At 34.2% G+C, this 27437-nt stretch overlaps 1 protein-coding gene and 1 pseudogene across 6 annotated transcripts in view; both read right to left on the bottom strand.

Annotated features, from left to right (window-relative positions):
• TTC37 (tetratricopeptide repeat domain 37) overlaps nt 1-27437 on the bottom strand; it is an 80215-nt gene that overhangs the window by 26114 nt on the left and 26664 nt on the right. For all 6 annotated transcript variants that reach the window (XM_038532297.1, XM_038532295.1, XM_038532299.1 and 3 more), the window contains 19 exons: nt 26073-26174; nt 24116-24255; nt 22180-22266; nt 21824-21927; nt 21235-21361; nt 19973-20152; nt 19534-19658; nt 17427-17680; nt 16179-16281; nt 13858-14034; nt 13587-13731; nt 13340-13418; nt 13179-13240; nt 13012-13068; nt 11507-11575; nt 9312-9386; nt 8554-8695; nt 5385-5478; nt 2939-3016 (listed from right to left, as the gene is read on the bottom strand). In XM_038532297.1, coding sequence (XP_038388225.1) covers nt 2939-3016; nt 5385-5478; nt 8554-8695; nt 9312-9386; nt 11507-11575; nt 13012-13068; nt 13179-13240; nt 13340-13418; nt 13587-13731; nt 13858-14034; nt 16179-16281; nt 17427-17680; nt 19534-19658; nt 19973-20152; nt 21235-21361; nt 21824-21927; nt 22180-22266; nt 24116-24255; nt 26073-26174 — 2200 coding nt within the window. The remainder of the gene's footprint in view (nt 1-2938; nt 3017-5384; nt 5479-8553; nt 8696-9311; nt 9387-11506; nt 11576-13011; nt 13069-13178; nt 13241-13339; nt 13419-13586; nt 13732-13857; nt 14035-16178; nt 16282-17426; nt 17681-19533; nt 19659-19972; nt 20153-21234; nt 21362-21823; nt 21928-22179; nt 22267-24115; nt 24256-26072; nt 26175-27437) is intronic.
• Nucleotides 25052-25878, bottom strand: LOC607261 (annotated as a pseudogene).

Raw genomic sequence — 27437 nt, 5'->3', positions numbered from 1 at the left:
GGCTTATATCATAAGAATACAGAAAGATTATACACGAAGGTTCTTTCAATACCTTCACATACTTCGTCTATCAGTGTAAAAGCTATAGAAAAGACCTATTAAAACAGAAGACAGATCATTCATTTCAAATAAGATGTACTGGGGCAATTTAACTTCACATTTTGTTTTTTATAATTGTGAAAATGATTAGTTCTGCTAAAATTACAAAGTGTCTTTCTTATTAACAAACTTGAGGGCAGCCCCTGTGGCGCAGCAATTTGGTGCCTCCTGCAGCCTGTGCTGCAGCCTCCAGGTGTGATCCTGGAGACCCGGGATCGAGTCCCACATCGGGTTTCCTGCATGGAGCCTGCTTCTCCCTCTGCCTGTGTCTCTCTCTCTCTCTGAATAAATAAAAAAATCTTAAAAAAAAAAATTAAAAAACAAAAAACAAAAAACAAACTTGAACTAAAATCCCAAAGTATAAAAATAAAGTTGACTTTTTTTTTTAAAGATTTTATGTATTTACTCATGAGAGACACACACACACACAGAGAGAGAGAGAGAGAGAGAGAGAGAGAGAGACAGGCAGAGGGAGAAGCAGGCTCCATGCAGGGAGCCCAACGTGGGACTCAATCCCAGGTCTCCAGGATCAGGCCCTGGGCCAAAGGTGGCACTAAACCACTGAGCCACCCAGGCTGTCCTGAAGTTGATTATTATACAGAATTCTTTAAGCTTAATATATTGGTTAAATATTACCCTAAGAGTATGGTTCTAGCATCTCTGACAAGCTTAACAAATCATAAAATACCTGGTCAAAATAAAACCTAGTCTTTGTGCAAATTGTTTACCTGCACATTCTTTTTTTTTTTTTTTTTTTGGAGAGCATAAAGATAAACTCGATTCCACAGACAAAACTATAAATTACCTTTTCTGTATTTAATAGGAAGAAAAGTAAAATTTGTTACATATGATACTAGAATACAATACTTTTTTTAAAAGTTTACTTTTTTTTTTGTAGAAAGTGCAAGACACATGAGCAGTAGGGTCAGATGGGGAGACAGGGAGGCAGAGGGATGGAGAGAGCTTGAGCAAGCTCCTTGCTCACTGGAGAGCCCCATGCCAGGCTTAATCTCAGGACCCTGAGATCATGACCTGAGCCGAAATCAAGAGTCAGACAATTAACTGACTGTGCCCCAGGAGCTCCCAGAGTACAATACTTCTTAATAACAAAAAATAATAGTTTTGCTTATTTAAAAATGAAGAGAAGCTGTCATCACTTGGAAAGGATGCACTATATCTTTGAGATTCTTATTTATGGTATCCATCACTATAAATCAGAAAGTGTTTTCTATTTTTAATGTATTATTGGAAATTTTTTTAGAAAATCCTTTTAATCTTGGGGGAGGTGTGTGTGGGATCTAAAAATACAGGCAGTCTTTGATTTTAAAATTAATCTCATAAAGGTGAAAGAGTTTAAAAATCGAAAAATTTTACAGTTTTTAAAGTCAAAAAACTCAAATTTTGAGAAATATTTTGGTGAAGGAAAGAAGGCTACCTTAGATTGTTTATGGATACATATATATTAAAAGTTTTGTTTTTTTTCTTTTAATTAACACTACCTTCAAACATGTGATTTCTTTTGTAGAGAATAGAACTAGGAAGGGCACAAGGGGCTTCAATTTTATTTGCAATATTTTCTTTGGAAAAAAGACCCTGAAGACAATGGACAATTTTAAGATCTGTTATGTTTGAGCAGTGACTATTCATTAAATTATGCTGTATACTACTTACAGCATTTTGCATGTTTACTATATTTTATAATAAAAACAAATTTTCAATAGAAGATACAGATTTTCTTCTAAAGTATTTACATTATATCATGGGGCACCAAGGTGGCACGGTCTTCATTCTGGCTCAGGTCATGATCTCAGGGTTGTGAGATAGAGCCCCATGTTGGGCTCTGTGCTGAGTTGGCAGCCTGCTTAATATTCTCTCTCCTTCTCCCCCTACTTCTGTCCTCCCCCTCCCTTAAAATAAAAATAAAAAATGAAAATTAAAAAAATATATTTACATTATATGAAACCAGAACTACAGATACTTGTTCTATAAAATTTCTTATAACCTATCTATCTTCTGCTACAACAAAATCTTACAAATGACAAAACTCAACTCCTAAACACAACAGTTTAAAAAAATTGGAGGGAAAAGTAGTCAGAACAATAATATTTTCCTATCTATGAATAGGATTCATTTACTTGGTTATAAAAGAAAAGAACTGGCTACTTCAGGTCTCTACTTTGTACCTTTATAAAATATATAGGCACTAACCTCAAAATATCAAACTATACTTTTAGCAATATATTGAAGCTAGACCATTCAATTTAGGGGCAGTTCTCAGCTTAAGGAAGACCTCCCAAAACACGTCTGTTCTCTGGACCTAATTCTATTCTCTAAAATAACTGGGTTTTAATCTTTTTTTTTTTTTGAAGCTCTTTTTGAAGTCAAAAGTCTGAGAATCTGAAGAAAGCTACATGGCTCACTCTTCATCCCAAAATGCACATACATCAAAATTTTTGATATGATTTCTAACAGGTTTCTGGATCCCTAGTGGTCATTCCTGGTGTAAGTATAAGCACTAAGCAAATCCAATTCCTCTTTCAATTAACTAGGGTGGTATTATAACAGATAATAACTGCCTCTCTCTTCTCTTGTATAGTCTACAACTGTGAGTTCTAAATCTGCTTCTTACTAAAGCACAGTGGTGTTAGGTATCCATATAGGTGCAGGAAGCTATTAACAAACCCCAGTATTGAGGAAATTATGTATCCTTGGGAGATAATCAGCCCACTAATTTATATATGTCCCACTACTCTGGAAATTCATCACCACCTCACTAGTCCCATAGCTTTCACCAGAAAAATCTAATAAATTCACAATTAATGGGAAGAGATATGCTTACCATAACAATCTGCCATAATTTCTTACTGCAACATTATAAGTATCTTGGTCTTCTGTAGTCTGTAATAATAACATTGCCCTTAAAAAAAAAGAACAAGGTATTTTAAGTTACCTATGTGCAATAGCATTCTTTTATTCTTCTTCCTTAGCAGAATCTGTAGATTCTTGGTTTCTTCATTCAATTCTAATTCTTTAATGCTTGTCATAACAACTTTTTCATATATCAGTTAAGTTGGCACAACAAAAGCAATTAATACTTAGATTTTAGACTATCAGGAAATTAATAAGGTGATCTCTTACTAAATGAAATCATTTATCATACTTGAGTTTTAAATATTCCAAAAAACTTAATATAAATATGGGAAACAACAGTGTTGTAATTTTAAGTTTTGACATTATCTCAAGTGTATAGCAAACAATCTTAAAAATATTCCTATATTAGTAGTTTGAGTTAGGAAACCAGGAAATTTGAGTGCTTTCATGTCATGTGCCCTTACCTGTTACATACCAAAAAATATTTAAGCAATACTTAGTTAAGAAAGAAAAGAATCATAAGGAGTCCCTAAAGGCCTTATTTTTACCGTCTTGTGTTCAGTCCCTTTTGGACAAGCAGAAAAATGTCTTAACAACTAAGAGGAGTTGGATATGTAGTGATTTTTGTTTTTAATTTTCTTTTCTGTTTGAAAAGGATTATCTAGGGAGAAATACCTAAGGAGAGCTTTTAATATCTATGATGTTACATGAAAAACAAATATTTGCTAAAGAAGTCTAAAAGTATTATACAGTAAAAACTATAATGGTTAAATTTATACATAATTTGTGGTTTTAAGCCTCAAATCGTTGTTTAAGGCAGAAAACGAGAGCAGTAATCAGTCAAGGGAAGAGTGGTGCATATCCATATGATTGTGGAGCTACTGTTTTAACTTGAATGTATAACTAAGTGTTAGATTCACAGTATTTGTGATTACAGTATGTATAAGTATGTATAGCCAGCCCTCTAAAGCTGTCTAGTTTTCTTTGTTTGCAAATCCTGCTCACTGTTGTATTCCACCGTATTTCTAGTTTCTTTACAGGTAATCTTTTTGTGACATCAAAAGAAATAGAATTGTGGTTTTTTATAAACCTCCACATACACCTGGAAAAATACCTTCTTAATTATTTAGCCTCCAGTACCATCTAGTGATGACTCCTTTGAACTACCAAGAGATCCATAAAAGGACATGGCAAAGCATTTGGGGCACATCAATTATTTTTTATCTGACAAGGCTTTCCCTAAGTATCTGTTTTTTAGATTTAGGGCAATGATACATGCAATTAGGTCTTTTAACTTTTTATCTAGTGTTCATGACATTAATAGTAATTTTCTTGGGAGATCCCTGGGTGGCTCAGCGGTTTGGCGCCTGCCTTTGGCCCAGGGCACGATCCTGAAGTCCTGGGATCAAGTCCCGTGTCGGGCTTCCTGCATGGGGCCTGCTTCTCCCTCTGCCTGTGTCTCTGCCTCTCTCTCTCTCTCTCTCTCTCTCTCTATGTCTATCGTGAATAAATAAATAAAATCTTAAAAAAATAGTAATTTTTTTATTTACCAATCAACTCATTTGCAGAGAATAAACCTTCAACTTGATTTCATTTCCTACCACCCTCCTGGTTGGTCATTTCACTCAAGCACACTGTCTTTGTTTGCTCAACATGCCAAGTCCACTCCTGTGTGAGAGTGCTTGCTCTTGCGGTTCCCTATGCCTGGATGCTCCTACTCTCTCAACCAAATGGCTTATAGCCTCACTTCACTCAGGCCAGGCCTCAAGTGCTTCCTTAGTAAACCTATCACTATTAAACCTGTCTCAAATTGACTACCTACCTTAATATTCCCTGGCCCTTTATCCCATTTTGATTTTCTTTCTTAGCAATTATTACCATCACAGATGTTTATAAGCTGATCATATGCCTCCCCACCACCAGAACAGGAGGTTCATGAGAATGGAGGCCGTGTCTGTTTTATTTCACTGCTAAATTGCCAGTGCCAAGGACAATGCTTCGCACACAGCAGTTAAAAAACTATTGAATGAAAAAAACATAGATCTTAAAGTGATTCAAACAAATACACCATAATGTTCACACTTCTTCTGTGAATGAAACTACATATTTTAATAAAACTAGATAAAGTATTAAGTGAGAGGTTTTTCTAAAACAAAATCTGATGAGATTTTTTTAGTTTTGTTTTTGTGTTTTTCTCTTCTCTGTCCCTTTGTTGGAATGAGCAACAAAAACCCAAATGTAGCTGAAAATTTGTAACTGCATTTTTTCACCTTCAAAGATGTAATAATACATAACAAAATCAAGAAAGGAATCAGAATATTTGTCTAGTACCTTCTTCATGAACTGAGACTAAATTTTAAAAAGCCAAATAATATGTAAGAACCAGACCCTTTTAATTAAATGTAAGAGTTTACCTTCGGTATGCATCTGCGGCTTCCTTTTTCAGTTGTAGATGTTCATTTAAGTAACCCAACATTGTGAAAGCTGGAGCATAATTCTGAATTCTTTCTGGAAATCGAAAAATATCTTTTCTTTACATGTGCATGCTAGTGTCTGTAAAATGTTAGTTTTATTTTCAATGTCTTAAATACCAAATTACCTCCTAAGATCACTGGCAGTCTTAAGAACAATCTGATTTTTATCTTGACTATAAAATACCAATAATCATTTTATAACTTCTAAATTATTGAATATCTTATAATTACTTACAGTTTCTAGTTATGCCTTAAAGTCTAAACATTTTTAACCCCAAAGGTTTAATATTTTAAATTGCAGCTTATGTTAACACTAGTCATAAGATTTATAAGGAAATTCAGTTCTTTGGCTAATCACTTAATCTTTCCTATGATTTACTTGATGGTTCTGTTTCAATTTATGTGTTTAAAAAAAGTTAACTCCGTATTATACACTAGAAACACAGAACGACCTGGATACTTTCAATGCAGTGTTTTGAAATTTTAATGTCAATAAACATCATAATGTATGTAACATACTGAGAAAGAAACACATCTGATTTACTTAAAAGTAGTATTGGGGGGCAGCCCAGGTGGCTCAGCGGTTTAGTGCCGCCTTAAGCCCAGGGTGGGATCCTGGAGACTCAGGATCGAGGCCCACATCAGGCTCCCAACATGGAGCCTGCTTCTCCCTCTGCCTGTGTCTCTGCCTCTCTCTCTCTCTCTCTCTTTTCTCCCTCTGCCTGTGTCTCTGCTTCTCTCTCTCTCTCTCTCTGTGTCTCATGAATAAATAAATATAATCTTTAAAAAATAAACAAATTTATAAAAAAAAAGTAGTATTGGGAAATAACCCTTCAAGTCCCTTAAATTGTTTAACAAAGGACAATACAATCACAATTTATGTGCTGAATAAGCTCGAAGGTTAAAGCATAAAGTGAAAATCACACAAAGTTATTCTTGAAAAATCCTGAAGTCATGAAAGAGAGGGACACCAAAACTGAGTCAAACTAAGGAAAGATTTATGTCTTTCTAGTATACTCACCCTGAGGCAAACTGTCAGCAAAACAAAAAGACTGCCTGCATTCTTTCTTATTCCCTTCTCTTTTCTGCTCCTCCCTTCCTTTCTCTTTCTTATTGATTCATTTGTTCATGCATTCATTCATTTATGGCAAAGTCACATATAGTTGAATTTAAATGAGTATATGATTATGACCCCACCATAGAGTAAAAAGCTAGGCTATGCCTAACTATCAGGGAATTGTTCTAGGTATCTGAATTTTGTAGAAAGCTAAAGATATACCTCTTTGTGTAAATCCTTTACAAATATTACTCATTCTAATGGAAACTTAACAGTAAAATTTTTGATCCATACACTCCTCACAGAGGCCCTAGATATTCTTTAGAATCATTTATTTTGCATACTGCGTAACATGTTAGTGCTCAAGTGCTGATGTTTGTAAACTAACTGCCTTCTGCTCAAGTGTCCCAGGACCAATGCAGGAATATTACAGTCCTCTCCATAACCTATAATGAGAAATTTTCTCTTCTGCTTTTCAGTATATATGATTTTCATAATATTCAACTGTCCATACGTCTGCTTAAACTTCTTCCTTTAGAATTTTGTCAAGGGATAAATAAAAGACTAATGAAACTAATATTCTTGATCATCTAGGGTAGGCCTGGTACTCTGAATTACATTTTGTATAAACCATCCCATTTAAACCCTAAGCAGCAGATACTTTCATTCTTGTATTATAGATGAGGAAACTAAAATTCAATCTGGTAATATGGCCAAGGTTTCATTATAGCTACTAAGAGGAAGTGCAGAGATTAAACCATTGGTAGTTTTCCACCCCCACAACCTGTCATCAGTGGACCCCTCAGTCAACATCACCTATCTTACCCATCCCCTTACCACCTCCTCACTGGTAACCATCAGTTTTTTCTCTATGCTTAAGAGTCTGTTTCTTAGTTTGTCACCTCTCTTGTTTTTTTAACTATGTTCATTTGTTTTGTTTCTTAAATTCCACATTTGAGTGAAGTCACATGGTATTTGCTTTTTTCTTGTGACTTATTTGACTCTCACTATTTGACTTCATTCACTTAGCATTATACTATGAAGATCCAATCATGTTGCTGCAAATAACAAGATTAAACTGGTAAAAATGGGACTCCTGGGTGGTTCAGTGGTTGAGTGTCTGCCTTCAGCTCAAGGCGTGACCCCAGGGTCCTGGGATCAAGTTCCAGATCAGGTTACCTGCAGGGAGTCTGCTTCTCCCTCTACCTTTGTCGCTGACTCTATGTCTCTCATGAATAAATAAAATCTTTAAAAATAAATAAACTGGTAAAACAAAACAAAACAAAACACTAGTTTTATTAAGAAAGAAAGGAAATTATTATAATAGATGGTTAATGAAGCTTCACCATTCTGTCCTTTTCCTTAACCTAAACGTATTTTTCCAATATCTTGAAGAAAAATCAGATGTTAAAGTGGGAGGTGAAGCACACTAGTTTTGGAATTTTTTTTTTTTTTTAAATATGTTTTCTTTTTTTTTTTTTTTTGATAAGCACACAGTGAGAGAGAGAGAGAGGCAGAGACACAACAGGCAGAGGGAGAAGCAGGCTCCATGCACCGGGAGCCCGACGTGGGATTCGATCCCGGGTCTCCAGGATCGCGCCCTGGGCCAAAGGCAGGCGCTAAACCGCTGTGCCACCCAGGGATCCCTAGTTTTGGAATTTAAAGCAGATTATCTCATTTAATTTTCACATGGGTACCACCTAGCTATCATTATCTCTACTTTCCAAGGTTAACAGAAGTTAAGAAAAGTAAAATACTTGGCTTAAGACTACAGAGAAATAAATGGCAGAGACAGAACAGAAGCAACTCAGGCCCAATAGGCTCCAAAATGCTTTCCACTACAACATGGAAATCAGTTTTATTGTAAGCATTAGGTAACAACAATTTTTATCACTCTTCAAAAGTCAATACTATAATTTGAAAAGGAGACTATTTGGCCATTGGGAGAATAAAAAAAAAAAAAAAACAAATTCTAACACTGATTTTAGAATTATCTAATTTAAAAAATTTTTTAAATTGTTTCAATGGTTATTCAAATACCGATTACCTTACCTATGTATTTACTCAAAACAACTTGTGCTGCTGGAATAGCATTCATCTGAACGATGTTGTACCGGTACAGCTCTGTATCTCTGTTGCTTTTATCTTGCAATGTGGTACAGACCCAGTATGCATAACCTATTGCTCCCTCAGTCTATAAAAAAGACAAAGTTAACAAGTAAACATAGGGTAATAAATATATCAATAAAAATTATAAAATAAGAGACTTCAATACGGTAAATATCACATCTTAGTGTTCTTTAAGTCAACAGCTAAGTGTCTCTAAATGAAGAGTCACTGTGATACAACACAGCTAAGAGCACATTTAAATCACTGGCTCCAACCCTAAGTAAAAGAATAAAATGGAATTAAATAAAGTGCAGAAAATAGCCTCACCCAAAAGGATAACTTCCTTCTCAGCACCATTCTTACAGATAAAACTAAAATCAAAAGGGTCCTAAAACATTTTATAAATAATCAAGAAATGTCAACCAACTCTAGTTCTTATTTCATGTTGATTTTTTCTAGAGTCTCAGTTTTAATTCTACAGAACCACTGTATTTATTAAATTCCACGTCACTTTTTATCAGCTTTTGAAGGGTAACAGAAGACAAAAACAACAAGTTCATTAAAGACAGCTTATCTATTTCTAAGAATAAAATGTAAAGATAATTTCTCTTATTAACATCAGATATCACTCTGTATTTATTTCCTCAACAAGCATACTACTTTACTCATTAATGAATCCTCAAGAACGGTCAAATTCTTACATGCATATTGAGTTCCGTAGTGTGCCTAAAAAGATCCATGGTGTCATAACTTCCAACTGTCTCTGCAATAAGAGCCTATAAAAGGAAAAAAGAGGTCCTTAATGTGTTTAAAAGGAATAATAACAATAATAAGTGAAACTACTTAGAAGAACCAAAGGTTTACTAGCTAGGTTTAAAAGCAGAGTTAATTTTGTTTTTAATCTTGGTTACTATATTCCCATGGCTCAGAGGACCAGAATGATTTATTAAATTGGTCCTTTATTGGCAAATGCTTTCAGAATTCTATCTGCAACCACAAAGTGATGGAATCATCCATATAAAATTCCTCAGAACACTGATGAAGCACTACCTTCTCCCTTCCCTCTCACCCTTGGATTCATTCAGACTGGTATTTGTCTGGGGTAGGGTTCTTAATCACAGAATCACCTGAGATTCACCTAGGTAAGCTTTTTTTTTAAAAAGGAGATCCTTACCCCTATATTTCTAGTTTCCACAGACCTGAGGTAGAGTCTCAACATATTTAAGTGCCTCAGAATTTTAAATAACATTCCTATGCCCTTTATTTTATAGACTACGAGCTAAGTTAAAATTACTTCCAAATTTAACTACCTTTTATAAAAAGTTAGAGTTTTTAAGCTATCATATACTACTAATACTATTTTTAAAAATACTAAGTCTCACTTCTACTGTCACCATTTTAATTAAATCTACCAGTTAATGCCACAAATAAATTATTTTTAAGAATAAAAAAACCAGAGGATGCCTGGGTGGCTCAGCAGTTGAGCGTCTGCCTTTGGCTCAGGGTGAGATCCTGGAGTCCCGGGATCGAGTCCCACATCGGGCTCCCTGCATGGAGCCTGCTTCTCCCTCTGCCTATGTCTCTGCCTTGCTCTCTCTCTCTCTCTTTCTGTGTGTCTCTCATGAATAAATAAATAAAATCTTAAAAAAAAAGAAGAATAAAAAATCATAAGACATTCTTAATCATCGGAAACAAACTGGGGGGTCGATGGATGGGAAGGGGTAACTGGATGATGAACATTAAGGAGGATATGTGATGTATTGAGCACTGGGTATTATATAAGACTGCTGAATCAGTGACCTCTACCTCTGAAACCAATAATACATTATAGGTTAATTATCTGAATTTAAATAAAATTTTAAAAATTAAAAAAAATATATAAAATGAATTATACAATTAAACTTAAATGATAAGTTTTTTAAAAAGAATTGAAAAAACATTTTTTGAATACTTAGGTGGCTCTGATTAGCATCCAAAAGCTCCTGACCTAGAGCAGTGCTACTCAAAAATCAAGTCCCTGGATCTTAGCACCAGCACCTGCGAACAGTTAGAAATGTACATTCTTGGGCCCCTTGAGTCTAATAACTTACACAGAGATTAGTAGTAATGCCACTGCTCCCAGATGCTACCAGAATTCATAGAACCACAGTTCATAGAGTTATCTTTCTAATTCTGCTTGCTTCACCAATTAACTAGAATTTGACCCAAAAGTCAAAAGTAGAATAAAACATATCTAAACTCTGATTACTGATTTCCTGATATGGGTGATGCTCCTGCTATTCTCTGAACCAAAACAATCAACCACTTACTAATTCATTACAACTTCTCAACTAGATAAGATCTTGGCAGCCACTCAGTCCAAGCCCTTTCAAGTAAGAAAAATGAAATCCAGCAGTGATACGTTAATATAAAACAGTCAGTGACAGACTCACACTCGTAACTGAGTGTCCTGGTTTCTATTTGGCAGTTTTACAAAAATCTAAACTTTGGGGGAGCAAAGGAAGAATGCTCATAAACAACCATCAAATCAAATACAAAGATTTTACAGAAAAATAGGAAAACATAATCAAATTATCTTTGTCAATGTCCATTTTTCTGGTAAATGTGCATTTAAATAACAGAATTCTGGGGTTTCTTTTAGCATAACGTTAGACTAATGGGGCTCAAAGTCCCCCAAATCAAAGTTTACTCATTATAAGTTGTATGACCTTGAGCACAATACAAACGATTGATGAAAGATTAACAGAAATAATATATACCAAGAGATTGTGAGATTGTGATATGTACCAGAGACTGGCACAAAGGAAGTCCTCAAATGTTACCTGTTATCATTATCATCGTTATTTAATAGGTTTATATCCTAGGATTGTTAATAACCATATGTTATATATCTTACTTGTCCAATCCAGCACATTAAATAAGATGGATCGAGAGACTGAGCCATTTTGAAAGCTTCATGAGCTTGCTAGGAAAAAAAGTCAAAAAAATAATATATGTCATTTTATTAACTTATATTAAACTGCTAATGTTTAAAAAGCACAAGCACAAGCACACTGGTCAACATAAACACTTATAACCTAAAACTTCATTGCTTAAACACAACTAGCAATGTTTAAAAGTGTTTTAACTACACAGTTCTAAAAATTCCTGGGTACAAAAGATCTCTCTACAGGCTTAGGTGTTCTGTCCCCAGTGAAAGGCATATAGGGATGCATCTCATAATCTGTATAACTTCTAACCAATCACCCATCCATTTGTTAGCCACTAGTTTGACAGAATTATCTATTGCCTTCTTCTGAAACTTAACTGGTAGGATAAGGACTAACAACCAGTGAGGTCTAGGACACATATCTGCTACTGGGCAAAAAAAAAAAAAAAAATTCAACATAAATCTCTGCTAAGCAGTCAGGAAACTTTAAAGATACCTCACTTGGACACAGTAAGTTATGTGCTTATTTTTCTGCTATAAATACTTATTGTTATATGCTGCCTTATACTGTTTTCTCAATAATCTATAATGGATTATTACGAACATTAACAGGAAACGGTCTTATTTTTCTTATGAAAAAATAGTTCATGGACAGCAACTGAGTTGTGCTATCATAAAACTACATTCATAGCTTATTAACTAAGATCTAGCTTTAAATGTTTAAAAACTATTTTCACATATTTTAAGATTCAAATCAATATTCTCCTTCATTCTATTTAGACTTCTGAAGCAATTTTTGCAGTGACTTAATTTATCCCTGAAAATATTACTGAAGCTACTATTTTAAAAGGATGATATTCAATATAATAGCTGGATCACAAAATAGTACAGATGTGCTATTATCTACAGATTTCTGGAAACTTCTAAACATGATCTACAAACACCTTTCCAATTACTGTATTTCCAATTCTCTAATACACAACTGTTCAAGTATGACAAATCAGATTGTGGTATCTAAAGGAATTAATATTCACTAAAGCCAAATCTAAATCACAAGCATTGGTTAAATTTAAGCTGCAAGACAGTACTAATCATTTCCCTTACTTCATCACCCCATCCCTAACAGAGTCTACACCAGACTCTTTTTACATGTGTACACATAAAAAAGAAAAGCACCCACATAATTCACAACAGAATTGTTCTGATCTTTAAACGAAAACCCAACATAATGATAAAACCAAAATTTCTTCAGTTGTATGGAAAGGAAAATAAATTTTACATTCATTATTCAATATAATAAGCGGAATGCCATCAATTATCTAGCATACAGGAGAGTATGCTCAATCGATAGCAATATTCAAAGTATTTCTCCACAAGAAGCTGAGCGATTACAAAGAGGTCATATATAAAGAACATTTTTACTTTTTTTTTCATTTTTACTTTTAATATGACAAAACAAACAACACATTTACCTCAATGTTTTCACTTGCAAGGTATAACACTCCCAAGTTGGTCCATGCAACAGCATTCTAAAAGACATATAAATACAATTAGGTCCTTGCCTACATGGCAGTCTCAGAAAATTATGAACATTAAATTTTGAAGTTCTTTATCATAGACAGACACAAAGAACACCCACAATTTGTTCCGATTGAATTGACTTGATGAAACAGTGTTGAGCAAGGGCATAATTTCCAATACCTGCAAAATACAGAATTTGATGAAACTGAATTTTATTACCTGAAACAGTATTCTATTCTCTAATATTCTAAAAATATTGAAGTGTTACTCAGTTCTTACCATTGTGACATGAAACCACACCAAGTGCATTCCAGTATAAGTGATTTTTACTGTCAAGTCTCACTGCCTTTTTCAGACACTGAAAAGTAAAATTAGATTAATTTTTATATCTTGGAATATCAGCATTTATATCAAAATAAATGTGGTTTTATGTGAAAACACGACAGTATCTACTTTATCAAAAACCATCTATCTGAAAAGCACTTAGTTTTTTTAAAAGTTTACAAAAAAATTCTCAAAACCATACATGTAAAGATTTCTCCAACAACTCTTTTAGATCATTTGTATTGTTGCCTGTTTCTGTGAGATTTTGTGCTTGGCGATAATAATTAATTCCAAGATCACACCAAGTATTAGATGTAGACATCAGTTTTAATGCACGACCATAACACCTGTGGAAATATAAAAATAAATGTTACATTTTGTTAAAATGTTAAAAATGTTCTAATTCAAAGTAAATGTCTTTAAGTAATCTTTGTTAGTTAAAAGGTAGTTAGAAGGTAATCTTTGTAAATTACCTTCCTCCAAGATGGAGGAGCTCATTCTTCTTTAATACTTGTTTTCCTTCTTTCTGACCTAGCAGGACTCCTAAAACCTTAACATTCACTTTAGACGGTGAGACAGCATACAGACTGGTACAAGCATCCCCAACTAGCTTCCAAAGGCAAGACACATCAGCTTGATGCTGCAGAGCCCTAAAAAAATAAACAGTGTGATTCTTATAAACTTTCTTCAAAAAATGTGAAATTTATCTCTCATTACAATCTTGATTAAGAATTTACTTTCTTGGTTAAGTGCAGTGAATGCTTTACTAAATTCTTTCCTAATGGATTACATCTTATCACCTCCCTATTGGGAAGAAGAAAGGAAGGGAGGAAAGGAGAAAGAATTGATTATCAAATAAAAAAACTGGCAAATGTATAATATATTAAATATATTTGGTGGTCCAAAGGATTTTTAAGCTCTGTGACTAGGATTACCGAAAAGCTAAATATGAAAATGTGAAAACCCATATTTATTGAAGCAAGTAAGACTGAATACATAACCTTAAAAGAGTAAATAAAAATATTAATGATGATGATAAAGGTCACTTCGTTTTAGAATGAGAAAAATCTCAGCTATCCATTTCTCTTCAGATTTCTCTTCTCAAGATCTTATAAATAAAACACGACAATTTCACTTAAGCCAAGTCTCAATAATCAGCTATTATAAACAGCTATGTTACTGGCAGATGGACAAGCAGATGGAACATTTCTCATAGCCTTTTCTACTAAAAGAGTCCAGCCAAAAATCATTTTCCAATAACTTCCTGAGAAATAAGATTAATTATGGCAGTCATCACTGAAAGCCCACTGTGAGGATTAGGAGGAAGGACAACACTATTTGTAGTTCCTCGGCCTAAATATCTTAGCATAATTTCTAAAATCAACAGCATGATAGAGAGTATAATGCTAAGCAAAACAAGTCAGTCAGAGAAAGGCAAATACCATATGATCATACTCATATGAGAAATTTAAGAAACAAAACAAACGAGCAAAGAGAAAAAAACAAAACAAAACAAAACAAAACAGAAGAGGGACAAACCAAGAAATAGAGTACAGAGAACAAACTGATGGCTACCAGAGGGGTGGTGGGTAGGAGGGTGGGGAAATAGGGGATGGGGATTAAAGAGTACACTTGTGGTGAAAAAAAAAAAAGTAAAATTAAATTAAAAATACCTAAAAATAAAAAATAAAAGTGACAGCCTGAAAGAAGAAAATAAAGGCAAAAAAAAGAAACAGGCAATTTCAACAACCTAAACTCTTACTTCCTTTTAAGTTTAATAAAAAATGAAATACCTTTGAAGTAAAATAACTTCTATCACCCTTACATAAGAATTGTGGAAATATGAACTTTTACTTCTAAAAGTGAACATAAATCTGGGGATTATCTCTTTAAAAAGTTTTATATACCTCCAAATAATCGACTGTGAATGCTACACACTACCCAGAACAAAACTTCCCGTTGTTGGAAAGGCAGTACCTCAGCATCATCACTCAAAGGTTCACATTTACTCTTAAATACTAGTTGAAACGAAGCATGTTCTCTTCATGATACCCTCTCCTCTTTGGAAAGATCTATATTATGTGAGACTTGAAAAGTAGCAATAAAAATCTATGGAGAGAGAAGGCTGAAGTTTTCTTTTCACATTTGGTTCATACTCAAAGCAAAGCTATTCTCGAACAACCAAGTCAACAGGAACCAGAAGAGAAGGCAAGTAGGAAAAGAAAGGAAGGGGAGCACAAGAAAGATGTTTAAGAAAAAAAATTATTCAAACGTATGTGTAACATGAGGCCTTTTAAAAATCATCTACCACAAATAACATTTCATTTAGCTAGTGAATTTACAGTTCTATAAAATACCAGATTTACTCAAATTTTTCTGATTCCCTTAATAATAGACATCGCTTTTTCCCTACACCGATTCTCCCCAGAAACAATCAAATTGCTCATTTCCCCTCACCTTCAGCCCTACAAATATACCTAAAACAGCCTTCTACTATTGAATATAACACTGATATGTGGGAGTACTGCTACTCCTGCTTACAGACTGCTTCTTCCTCCCACCTTTCCCTATGCATCCAGCATGTCAGCTGCTACTAAGAGCAGGAATTTTATCTATTTCCCAATGCAAAATTAATACAGTTTGTATATTACTGAATTCACTGGCTAGTCTCTTATTCTTTATGCTTGATATTCTAAATAATGATTAACAGAATAAACACAGAAAGATTTTCTAACTTTGGCTTTATTATAATTCTAAGAAAATAAGCACAACGAATAATAAGAATAATACCAACCAAGTAAAGTATTCCAGTGCTTTTTCTATGTAGTCTACAGCTTTCCCATCAAGATAATCGACTAGAGCCGCTTTTGCCATCATGAGATGGCATTCGCCCAAACCTAAAATCAGGTTAAGTTTGTAGTTATTAAAACACATACAAGAAACACTTTGAATAAATTTCAAAAAAACATAATCGTGTTATATTAAAGCCACTTTTCCAAAAAACAAAACTCAGTAGTATTGTATTAAAAATTAAGTATGGTCTTGCATGCATTTAGTATGGAATTCAAATGGTAGGGTTCTGCTGGAGTAAACATACTAGAAGCGATAAAAATCTATAGAAAAGAATATCCTTGACTTTGGGCAAGTTACTTCACTCTTAAAACCTCAGCTCTGAAAATGCTACTAAATGTTTCTCTCCTTCATATTACTATTCATTAACTATTCTGAAACAAGACTTGATCTTTTTATATTCAAAACTGAATAGCAAATTTTACTGTAAAAATTAAATGAAATAGTAATTTCCTAAAGTGCCCAGTAAAGATTTAATAAATGTGAATTCTTCTCTTGAGGTAAGTTTTACAAAATTTAGAAAAATCTTTTCAAGACCTAAATTACTTATCACTTACAACATATACTATTTCTGACTTAAACCTCATTGTTCCATTAAAAAAGGAAAAAGAAATGGAGTAAAGGACATATAATGGGCTCCAAGTTTTTTTTAAATGGTTAAATATAATCATTAAAAATTTAGGTTATATATGGATGGTGGTGTTTAAATTTGTATTACCAAAAGGCATTTGTTAAGAAGGATAAGGTATGTATGAAGAAACGGAAATTAATTTAGATAATTAAAAAACAACATAAGTTGCCCCTAAAGTTCAAAAAATGAAAAAAAAAAAATTTCCTATAGGTTAAAGAGTAATTAAAAGGTATTGAGATATTCTAAACACATAGTAGATTAATTATCAAAATATAACAGCAGGGAAACTCTTTTTTTAAGATCTATTTTTAGATCAAATAGCTATCATATTTGATCTAAAAGTTAAATGTTTATCATATGACTATTTATTTACTGTTACAAAACAAGATTTGATCTTTCTATATTCAAACCTATATAACAAGCCACACCATAAGAGGTCTATGAAAGAAGACATTTGCTGTTGATTAAGGAAGTCCTTTTCAGGTCATGAAATACATTTAGGAAATTTACTCAAAGATTTTATACTTCAGTAATACAAAAGTGGAGCTATTAAAAAATTACCTTTCAAAGCCGGCACATAATCTTCTTTCTTTTTAATGATCAGCTGGTACTGAGCTATCGCCTCCTTGTATTTGCCTAGGATTTGCTGTATTGCTGCAACCTTAAACACACTGTATGTGGATTCTGGGTTCAGCTCACTGGCTTTTGTGAAGGATTTCAAAGCTGTGGTATAGCCACCTCTGCTTAAGTAGGCCTCTCCTAATGACTCCCAACAATTGAAGTCCTTTGGGTCTGCCCTTAATGCTGCCTGTAAACTAAAATTTCAGTAAATAGTAAGAGAACTGAAAGTAAACTACTTCCCATATTTGAAAAGAAAATAGAAGTAATTCAACGGAATCACATATACCCATGGTTTCTTCTATTTATAAAAGTGCTATTTAAAGCAGATATACAGGGCACCTGGGTGGTTAACTTGGTTGAGTGACGCCTCTTGATTTCAGCTCAGGTCATGATCTCGGAGATGTGGGATGGAGCCCCGTCTTGGGCTCCACTCTCAGCAGGGAGTCTGTGTGAGATTATCTCCCTCTGCCCCTCCTTCTCCCATCTTGCACTCTCTAATAAATATATAAATCTTTAAAAAAAATAAAGCAGGAATACCTGTTCCTTTTGTAACTTGAATTTATTTTTTTATAACTTCATATTAATACTAAGAAATTTTATTCCAAATTTGGAATGAGTAAGAACAAAATACTTTTTTGAACAAGTGCTGACCATAATTTTTTTTCCTTGACTATTTGGGAGAATCCCAGTTTCCCACCAGAATAGGTATGTATCTCCATATGCCTCATGACAATTAATAACCCCCATACTGATCCTGTCATCAAAACACAAATATTACCAGATTCTAGGAATTTACATAAATCAGAAAATTAATCTCAACCTAAATATATTTATTTGTTAATGTTTATATTTGTTAATGTTTTCACATAAATCAGAAAATTTATATTGATCTAAATATATATATTTATTAATGTTTTTACAAACTAGAAGAAAAAATAACTATGCTACAACAATTTGTTAGGTTTGAAAAAAAGTACTTTATAATCCTTTCTAAAAAGAAAATATACAAAGCTTATAGTGAATTGTGATCACTCACACTTAAGTATTAATTTTAAGTTTTCAGTGTGATTATAGTAATAAATGAAATTTTTCTCTTATAGTATAACCAAAAAACTCTATATGCAGACTGAGGTCTTATAAACTTAATTAAATTGATAGATGCTATATTCTCATTGCTAGGTAATGTCAATGCTCTGGTACATTTCCTGGTAAACAGAAAGTCTTTGTTTTTAATTTTTTTGTAATTGAAGTACAGTTGACATACAATATTATATTAGTTTCAAGTGTATAACACACTGATTTGAAATTTACAGACACTATGAAATGTTCACTATGATAAGCAGAGTTACCATTTGTCACCATATGAAGTTATTATAATATTGTTGACTATATTCTGTATGCTGCACTTTTCATCCCTGTGCTTTATTTTATAATGGGAAATCTGTACCACTTAATCCTCTTTACCTATATATTACTATTATTATATTTTATTACTATTAAATATATTTTATTTATTCCTTTTTTAAAGTAAACTCTATGTCCAATAGAGTTGGGGCTTAAACTAATGACCTTTAGATTAAATAGCATGCTCTACCCACTGAACCAGTGAGGCTCCTCTATTTCATTTGTTCTTAAGTAGTTGATAGTTTATACCAAATGACTAAAAAAACGAGCCGGTCCATAGGCACTTTAAGCTGTAAAATGCATCTCCTGACCCAAAACAAAGAATATCAGTGGGAAAACAACAAAGGCATCAGTGTCTGCTTTCTAGCATTTCCTGTTTCCACTGATAACCTATTATAATAGTAGGAAGACCTTACTTCATTAGAATGGCTATCCTTAACAACTGGACATCGTTTAATTCAGTTATGCAATTTCAGTGCCTTGCAGATAATGAGAACCATTCAACTATAAATAAATTTTGCTATTTCTTCTCTCAAAATATAACTGGAATGAGGCAACTTGTAAAATCCACTTGGGGTATAAACAGACTTTAATTTATAAGGAACCAATACGCTGACAGTTTAAATATAATAAAGTGACTTACTCAGCCACAGCTTGAGAATGTTGACCAGCTTTCAAATAGTATAGTCCTCGCCTAAGCCAGGCCCATTTTGCTGTTCCAGCACTTGCCTTCTGAGTTACTGTTGTTAGAATAGCTAAGGCTGTTTCCTGAAATTAGAGTTACCGAATATCATAAAAATACACAACACCCATGTAAAGTACCCAAACGTATTTTCATTTACCACTTCAAATTTTTTTTAAACTTACACTGGAATATACTGACTACGGTTTCAACAGTAAATGATGAACACCAATGAAACAATTCATCAGTGAAAAGAAAATTTATAAACATTGGTAAAAATATTTCTACTGCATCTACTAAGAAAAATAAAAATAATAACTTTCAAGTACCCACATATAAAAATACTTCTATTTCTATACTCAGGATAAAAAAACAAAAGTGTTTAAGTTATTAGACATACCATCTCTTCAAGTTCCACACTTAAGTCAACTGCTGCAGCTCCAGATTCAGCATCAGTATCATCTAATTCAAAAGCTTTCTTGTAACAGCCACGGGCTCTGTTTTTATCTCCTACCACATCTCTGTAGTAATGACCCAAATAGCAGAAAACTTTGCCCATGTATGTATCCAGCCTGGCAGCCTTTGAAATAAAGATTGATAGCAACACCATATTAAAGTTTGCCTGGGTGGTTCTTTTTAAGAACACAAAAAATAAATACACAGGTTAAAAGAAAAATGGGACACTGTAATTAAACATACCAAAGTATACCAACACATTCTTTAATGTAAGATTTAAAGCAACAGGAAAGCTGGTTATCATTGCTTATAGAATGCAAACAAATGTAAAAATATTGTATCTTTGTTAAAAAGAAATGTGAAGTTAGAGTTACTATTACATTAATCTTCTTTGGTGAATCAAGATAAGAATGTAAGACTTTTAGATCTTTAATATCTAAAATATAAGAAATTAAACATCTGGGGCACCTGGGTGGCTCAGTCAGTTAAGCATCTGCCTTCAGCTCAGGTCATGATCTCAGGGTCCCGGGATCAAGCCCCAAGTCAGACTCCCTGCTCAGAGAGGAGCCTGTTTCTCCCTCTCCCACTCCCCCTGTTTGTGTGTGCTCTCTTTCTCTCTCTGTGTCAAATAAATAAATAAATAATCATTTAAAAAAAAAAAAAAAGAAAGAAATTAAACATCTAAAAGTATATATGCCCACACTATTACAGTGGAAATTACCTAAAAACAATATTCTTTTCTAGAGATAATTATGTCTCATTTTCTATGTGTTTTTTAATAAGTAGCTTTTATATTTTTATTTTCTCCTTAAAAACCCATATAACATTTTTCACAAAACTTTATATGTGAGAGATCAAATATCAAAAACAGTCTAGTTAAAAAAAAAAAAATCAGTTCAGGGGCACCTGGGTGATGCCATCAGTTAAACATCTGGCTCCTGATTCTGAATCTGGTCGTGATCTCATGGTTGTTAGATCAAACCCCAAGTCGGGCTCCAGGCTCAGCATGGAGGCTGCTTGAGGTTCTCTCTCTTCCCCTTTCTACTTGTGTGCACATATGCACACTCTCTTTCTCTCAAATAAATCTTTCTAAAAAAATTAAAAAGATTTCAGAGAATAGTAATTTTAAGTGCATAACTTGTATGATTATTACTTATGGTTTTATAATCCATTTCGGCTAAGAATTGAATAGAAGCACTATTTTACCTTTAGAAAGTGGGTAAGAGCCTTAGTTTTATCTTTTCTTGTTTCTTCATCCATGAACCAATATGTTAACCCAAGTTGATAATGATATTCAGCAACTTCAGGATCTTTCTCAAGAGCTCTCTGAAAGCTAAGTCACCAAAGGGAAGTAAGAAGACACACACACACACACACACACACACACATGCACACAAAACTAGTTGGGACAAAGTCTGAGTGATTCTAAGATGCTATATCAGAAAAAAGTTATTACTTTAGAATTTAGATTATAATGAGAAAAAATATTATTTGAAGAGGAGCTTATAAAAGCACAATGGCCTTTTAGCTTTACCAGTGTGCCAAGTATATAGAAGGACATATCAAACATTGTATCTGCTCACTGACATTATGATCAATTCAATTTCATACGCTTTATGGAATTTTCTTACGGGTACTGTGCTACATATTAAATACATTTTTAGAAATACTAACACTTACACCGATCAAATTTATACAAAACGGATCTTTATCAAACGTACTCATTTTAAATTTTTAAGAAATAGAGTAAATTAAGATATGACTAGATCTAGGAGTAGTCTAAATCTATCCTTACCATTTCTCTGCTTGTAGATAGTCCTTTTTGGTAAAATGAATCAAAGCCTCCAGGGCATGAACTTCAGCTAGGTCAGGGTAAGAAGAAAGAAGGTCTTCCATAATCTATAAAGTAGATATCTGTCAATTCGTTACCCAAATAAAGTCACTTGTGGCTTTAAGATATTCCCATTTTGGGGTGCCTGGGTGCTCAATTGGTTAAGCATCTGACTCTTGATTTTGGCCCATGTCATGATCTCAAGTTGTAAGATGAAGCCCCACATCAGGCTCTGCAATGGGCATGGGCCTGCTTGAGATTCTCTCTTTCCCTCTCCCCTCCCCACTCAAAAATTCCCAGTTTGAATGAAAAAACCCAACCTTTGAAGCTTCATCTAAGGAGCCTTTGTTCAGATAGGCCAAGCTTTTAAGAACCAAAAGTCCTGGGATATTATTTGCATCAGAAACCTAGAAAATAAATGTAAAGAACTGCTGTAAGTCTCTTTCAATAGAGTAGCAATGTTTACTTTAATTAAAGAAAGACCAAGGAGCATAGAATAAAGACATACAGTTCTTGATTTTTATCACTATGAACACATTCTTTGTAACCTTTTTATTAGAGAAAATTTCAAACACGTTTCAAAAAACTAGAGCATAGTATAATAATCCCATATGCACTCATTATCCAGCTTCAAAATTATTAACTCAAAGCCAATCTTTTCTCATACATACCTCCACCCATTTCACTACCCTCCTGCTTAGATTACCTCAGATATCTTTAATTTATAGGGCTTTAATTTATAGGGCTCCCTTCCATTCTTTTTTACTCCCTTACAATTAAATTGTTGAAAAATAAGGGGCACTTGTTACAATTTCTCACAGCCCGGATTTTACTGAATGGAGTCTCATGGTCCTGACATGTCCTTTGGTCCCCTATATCTTCTGTAATTAGTAGTTAGGCCTAAACACTTAATATGAATCAGGCTTGATGCTTTGACAGGAATACCTCATGCATACATGCACCTGGTTATGTATGGTTCTTTCTTTTGATGATGTTAGCAACCATTGATCCTCAATGCCTAGATCTATTAATTCATTACAGATAACAAAATGGTGATTTTCTAATTCGATATTCCTTCTTTCCTTATCGATAGAATATTTCAACAACAAAAAAATTTCCCTCCTCTCATTATCTATTTGATTATTCTGAGGAACAGTTCATAAAGGAAAGACAGGTCAAATACTTTGATTCTTTCCAAATGGTTCCTTGGCATCCTCCATAGAATTTATTGAGGATGTTTTGTTGACTTTTTTGCATCATTTTGAATACATGAATTTAAACATGCTTGATATCTTTGATCTGCCATAGCTACTGGTGCTCAAACTTCCCTTTAGCCAATGATAATCAATCCTAGTAGGTTTTTATAGTTTCCTTGCTTTCTAGCATTCTAAGATATCCTGGGCTCATCCTATACATTTTCTGTTTCAGACCTGGACTTCACTAGCTATCCAAGAAACTTTATTTTTCCACAAAAAAAAAAAAAAAAGATTAGAAAGATCTCCTCAAAGCATTCACACAAAATTCATTTTCATTATTGGCAGAAGGCAAGTAGAAAATAAGAAATTAAGATATTAGTTCTTGAAGGATGCTGGCAACTGTTCTAATTTTAATGAAATATTATGAAATGCAAAAGCCCTTTGAAACATACTAAACAATATTTTAAAAATTCAAAACCCCAAAATAAACTGAGTGATATAATTTAATTTTAGATAAAAAATAGCCTCTGTCTGACAAAAATCTTTAAAAGCACCATATTCTTATAATTCATAATTTACTAGTAAGTTTTTTGCAAGGGATTTTCAAGTTGTTTGAACCAAAAACATTAAGACAGGGTTCCTCCTTAAACATCAATCTCCTTATGTTTTCTTAAATTGAAAAAATAAATAAACAATACTGTCTACCACGAAGTTACTGTGTCCTTCATTGTTCTTATCAATAATCTTTGAAATCTTTTCTGGAGGAAAAACTGTAGGATCCCAAATTAATAATAACCAAGTAGTAATAATGTAAGAGGGCAAAAAGAGAAAAAGACAGGAAGAACAATACTATCATATGAAGAACATTGTAAGTACTTAACCATGAGGCAAATAACTTTAGCAGTTTCCAAGTGTGTGAATGATTTAGAAAATGCAGATGTGATGAATTCATACCTCTAACACAAAATTTGTTTCAAAATAAATACTTGTAAAGGGAGAGCGGTTGATGCCTGGTTGACTGGAAAAAATAAAGTTGAAAAGAAAAACCTGGTAAAACTACCTGATCAAGAGCACAAATTGCTTCCACTGAAGATTCATAATCTGAGAGTTTAATCAAAGCCTCTGCTTTCAAACGGAGACAAAGATTCTTCTGATGAAGACTGCCACCAGACACACCAAGATTATCTATATTCTTCAGAGCTGACAAAAATTAAGGAGATCTGAATGAAGACAATCATATTACTTCTCTTTTTTCTTCTTATTAAGGATGATAAATAATAAAATGAAGCTACAATATGAATAAATTGCCAAAACAATATCCATGAAGAATAATTCAGAGCTAAATATAAATTCTTTCCTGAATTCTTTATGGGAGTATCTGAATTTAAAACAGAACAGATCTAAATTTAAAATCTATCTTTACATAACATATAACATGAACATCCTGAATACAATGGCTATCTGTATCTGCTCCATAACAAAGGTTAGCCAAAGCATCAGTAACAACTTAGCAAATTAGGGATATTGAGGGAAAGCAGTTGAATTCAAAAGGACCAGGGTGAATTGCTCCTCTATTTCAGAGGCGAGGCAACCAGCTAGGTCAAAAGTAGTGAACCACTTGATATGATTTCCTAACCCCTCACCTGACCCACTTGATATGATTTCCTAACCCCTCACCTGACCCATCTGAACACATTCAAATAGGCTCCAGGTGTCTAAGACTTCTCTTATTTACATCAAGGGAATCAAAAACTCCCAAAGTCCTGGATGAACCAGAAACTTCCTTGTTAAAGAAGAGTACCTCCACAGAAGCCTACACTGTCAAAATCCAAGTGCAAGGATCTTTGAAAAATATTCATTGTTAGTTTAGAAGAAAACATACTATATGCATCCACACTTGGCATTATTTAACCACAATGAAATGTATTTATTTATTTGTTTGTTTGTTTGAACACAAAAGTTTAATGAAAACTGGTCACTGGGTAGGTAAGACTCCACAGGGCTAAAAGTTACATGGGACTATAATAGAAATTTAAAATAGATGCTGAAGTAAATGTTACATATTATCATCATCTGATTCATCTTCTTCCTTTAAAGATTCCTTAGCATATTTCTCTGCCTCTTCCCTTACATCTTTTGGAAAAATTTCATGTCTTCCTTTAGTTATTTCACCAACGCAGCTGAGCTCTAGTTCAAAAGCGTTATCCTTAACTTCATCATGTACTATGTAAATTATTTTTGCAACTTCTTTAACATCACGGCAGGTCATTTCTTTCATCTGAAGTTTTTCAATTTCTGTCTTTGCAGCTTGCCTGGCTTTGCCAATAGCACAACCCCAATAACCATATGAAACTCCTGATGGGTCAATCATGTAGAGCTGTGCACCGTCATTCACGCTGTAAGACCCTAACATGAAACTGCAGCCAAAAGGTCTAACAGCACTGTAAAGTGTATATGCGTGTACATACATGGCCACTTTGTCTGCAAGATGTTTTAATGGAATGTTGTTATAGCCAAAATTAGATATAAAGTTGGAAGCTTCTTCTCTTGCAATGTCTGCTAAAGAACGAGCATCAGCCAACAAACCCGCTACTGCCATTCCAACATGCCGATCAACATTAAAAAGTCGTTTGTGGAACCTTCTTCATAAAGTTTAGAAAAGACTAACTTTCCTACCCCAAAGACAACACCATCTTTACATCTGATTCCAATAGCTGTACTACTGTTTTCCACAGCCTTCATAGCATATTCAACTTAAAAAACTCTCCCATCAGGAGAGAATGTAGAGGCTGACAGGTCATACCCGGTACCAATAGAGCTCATGGTGCAGAAACCCCCCGAACACCACCACCACCACCACCGCCGCCTTCCAGTGCCTAAGGGACTCCCCCCACATCAATGAAATTTAAATTAGTAATTTAAAATACAAAATAAAGCATGTAAGTTTTGTTACGCCACTATCTTTCTCTTTTAATATGAAAAGAAACAGGGTTGGCCACCCTTATAGATGCCAATACCTTGATTGCATGAAAGAACAGCTTCCTTAGGTCTATGCATTTTAATTTGGGCTTCTGCCAGATGATACCATCCAGTTGTGCAAAGAGGGCTTTCCTTTAAACCTAAAAAGATAAAAGCAATCACAAAATCCAAGCTTTCTACATCTACAGAGACGAATGGCACCACCATCTACTCCCCAAGTCTGGCCCCTCCTCTCCCTAACCTTTCATATATAATCATTCGCAACCCTGATTCCATGCCCCAATCCATTTGTCTACCACCCTTATCTCCACCATCTTTATCCCAGATCACAGCAAGTGCTTGTCATCCACTCCAATTCATTCTCTACACTGTAGCCAGAATATCCCCACAAATACTAACAGAATTATGAAATTCCCCCTGCTTAAGACCCAGCTGCCCTTAGGATAACATGCAATCTCCTTCCCGGTTGCCCTTAGGATAACATGCAATCTCCTTCCCAAAGTGTGCAAGGCCCCTCTCCAGTCTCCTTTCTTGACTCTTCCTAATCCCATCCATCATTCTCACATCTTGCTGAACTACCCTGAATTTCAGTTGTGATCTTGGTCTCAGGCTATTTCAGCTCTTGGATGGAAATGCTCCTCCCACTCTAAGCTTGTATTTGCTATTCACATTTCTATTTGAACGTAAGTTCATCCAGAAACATTATACCTGACAAATTAAGTTAAAGATTCCTAAGGACGAGGGAAAAAAAATGTATGTGTGTATATATGTATATATAATATGTATTTATTTATATTAGTATAATATACACACATACATAAAATTATCCTTATTTTACAAATGAAAACACTGAGACAGGGACGCCTGGGTGAGCATCTGCCTTCAGCTCAGGTCGAGAACCCAGGATCCTGGGATCGAGTCCCCGCATCGGGCTCCCTGCAGGGAGCCTGCTTCCCTCTGCCTGTGTCTCTGCCTCTCTGTGTCTCTCTCATGAATAAATAAATAAATCTTAAAAAAAAAAATACAGAGATTTTAATTAACTTTCTCAGTCTTGAAATTAGTGAGGGGGAGAGTTGTATTCAGACCTAAGGAGACTCCAGAGTATTTTTCTCACTTCTATCTTCAATATATATTCCTCAAAGAAAGACCCAAAGATATCTGCCTACTGACTACGTTATATAGGATATAAGAGGAAATTACTCAGATCAGAGGGCTGAAAGGCATCAGCAGAAAGGAGGAGGAAAAGGGACAAAAACAGGGAAAGAGGTGTTTTGTTTAACAGAACAGCAGTCCCTACTACCCAGGGGCTTGCTAGGTATTTCACCTGATAGCCTCTTGCATGGGCCAGTTTGAGCAGCTTTGATGCTGAGAGCCTGCACCAAAGCCCACCTGAATGATCCTGA

This window comes from Canis lupus, chromosome 3, assembly GCF_011100685.1.
Source record: "Canis lupus familiaris isolate Mischka breed German Shepherd chromosome 3, alternate assembly UU_Cfam_GSD_1.0, whole genome shotgun sequence".
Lineage (NCBI taxonomy): Eukaryota > Metazoa > Chordata > Mammalia > Carnivora > Canidae > Canis > Canis lupus.
Note: the sequence above shows the minus strand (reverse complement) of the source record. Positions and strands in the feature narration are given on the sequence as shown.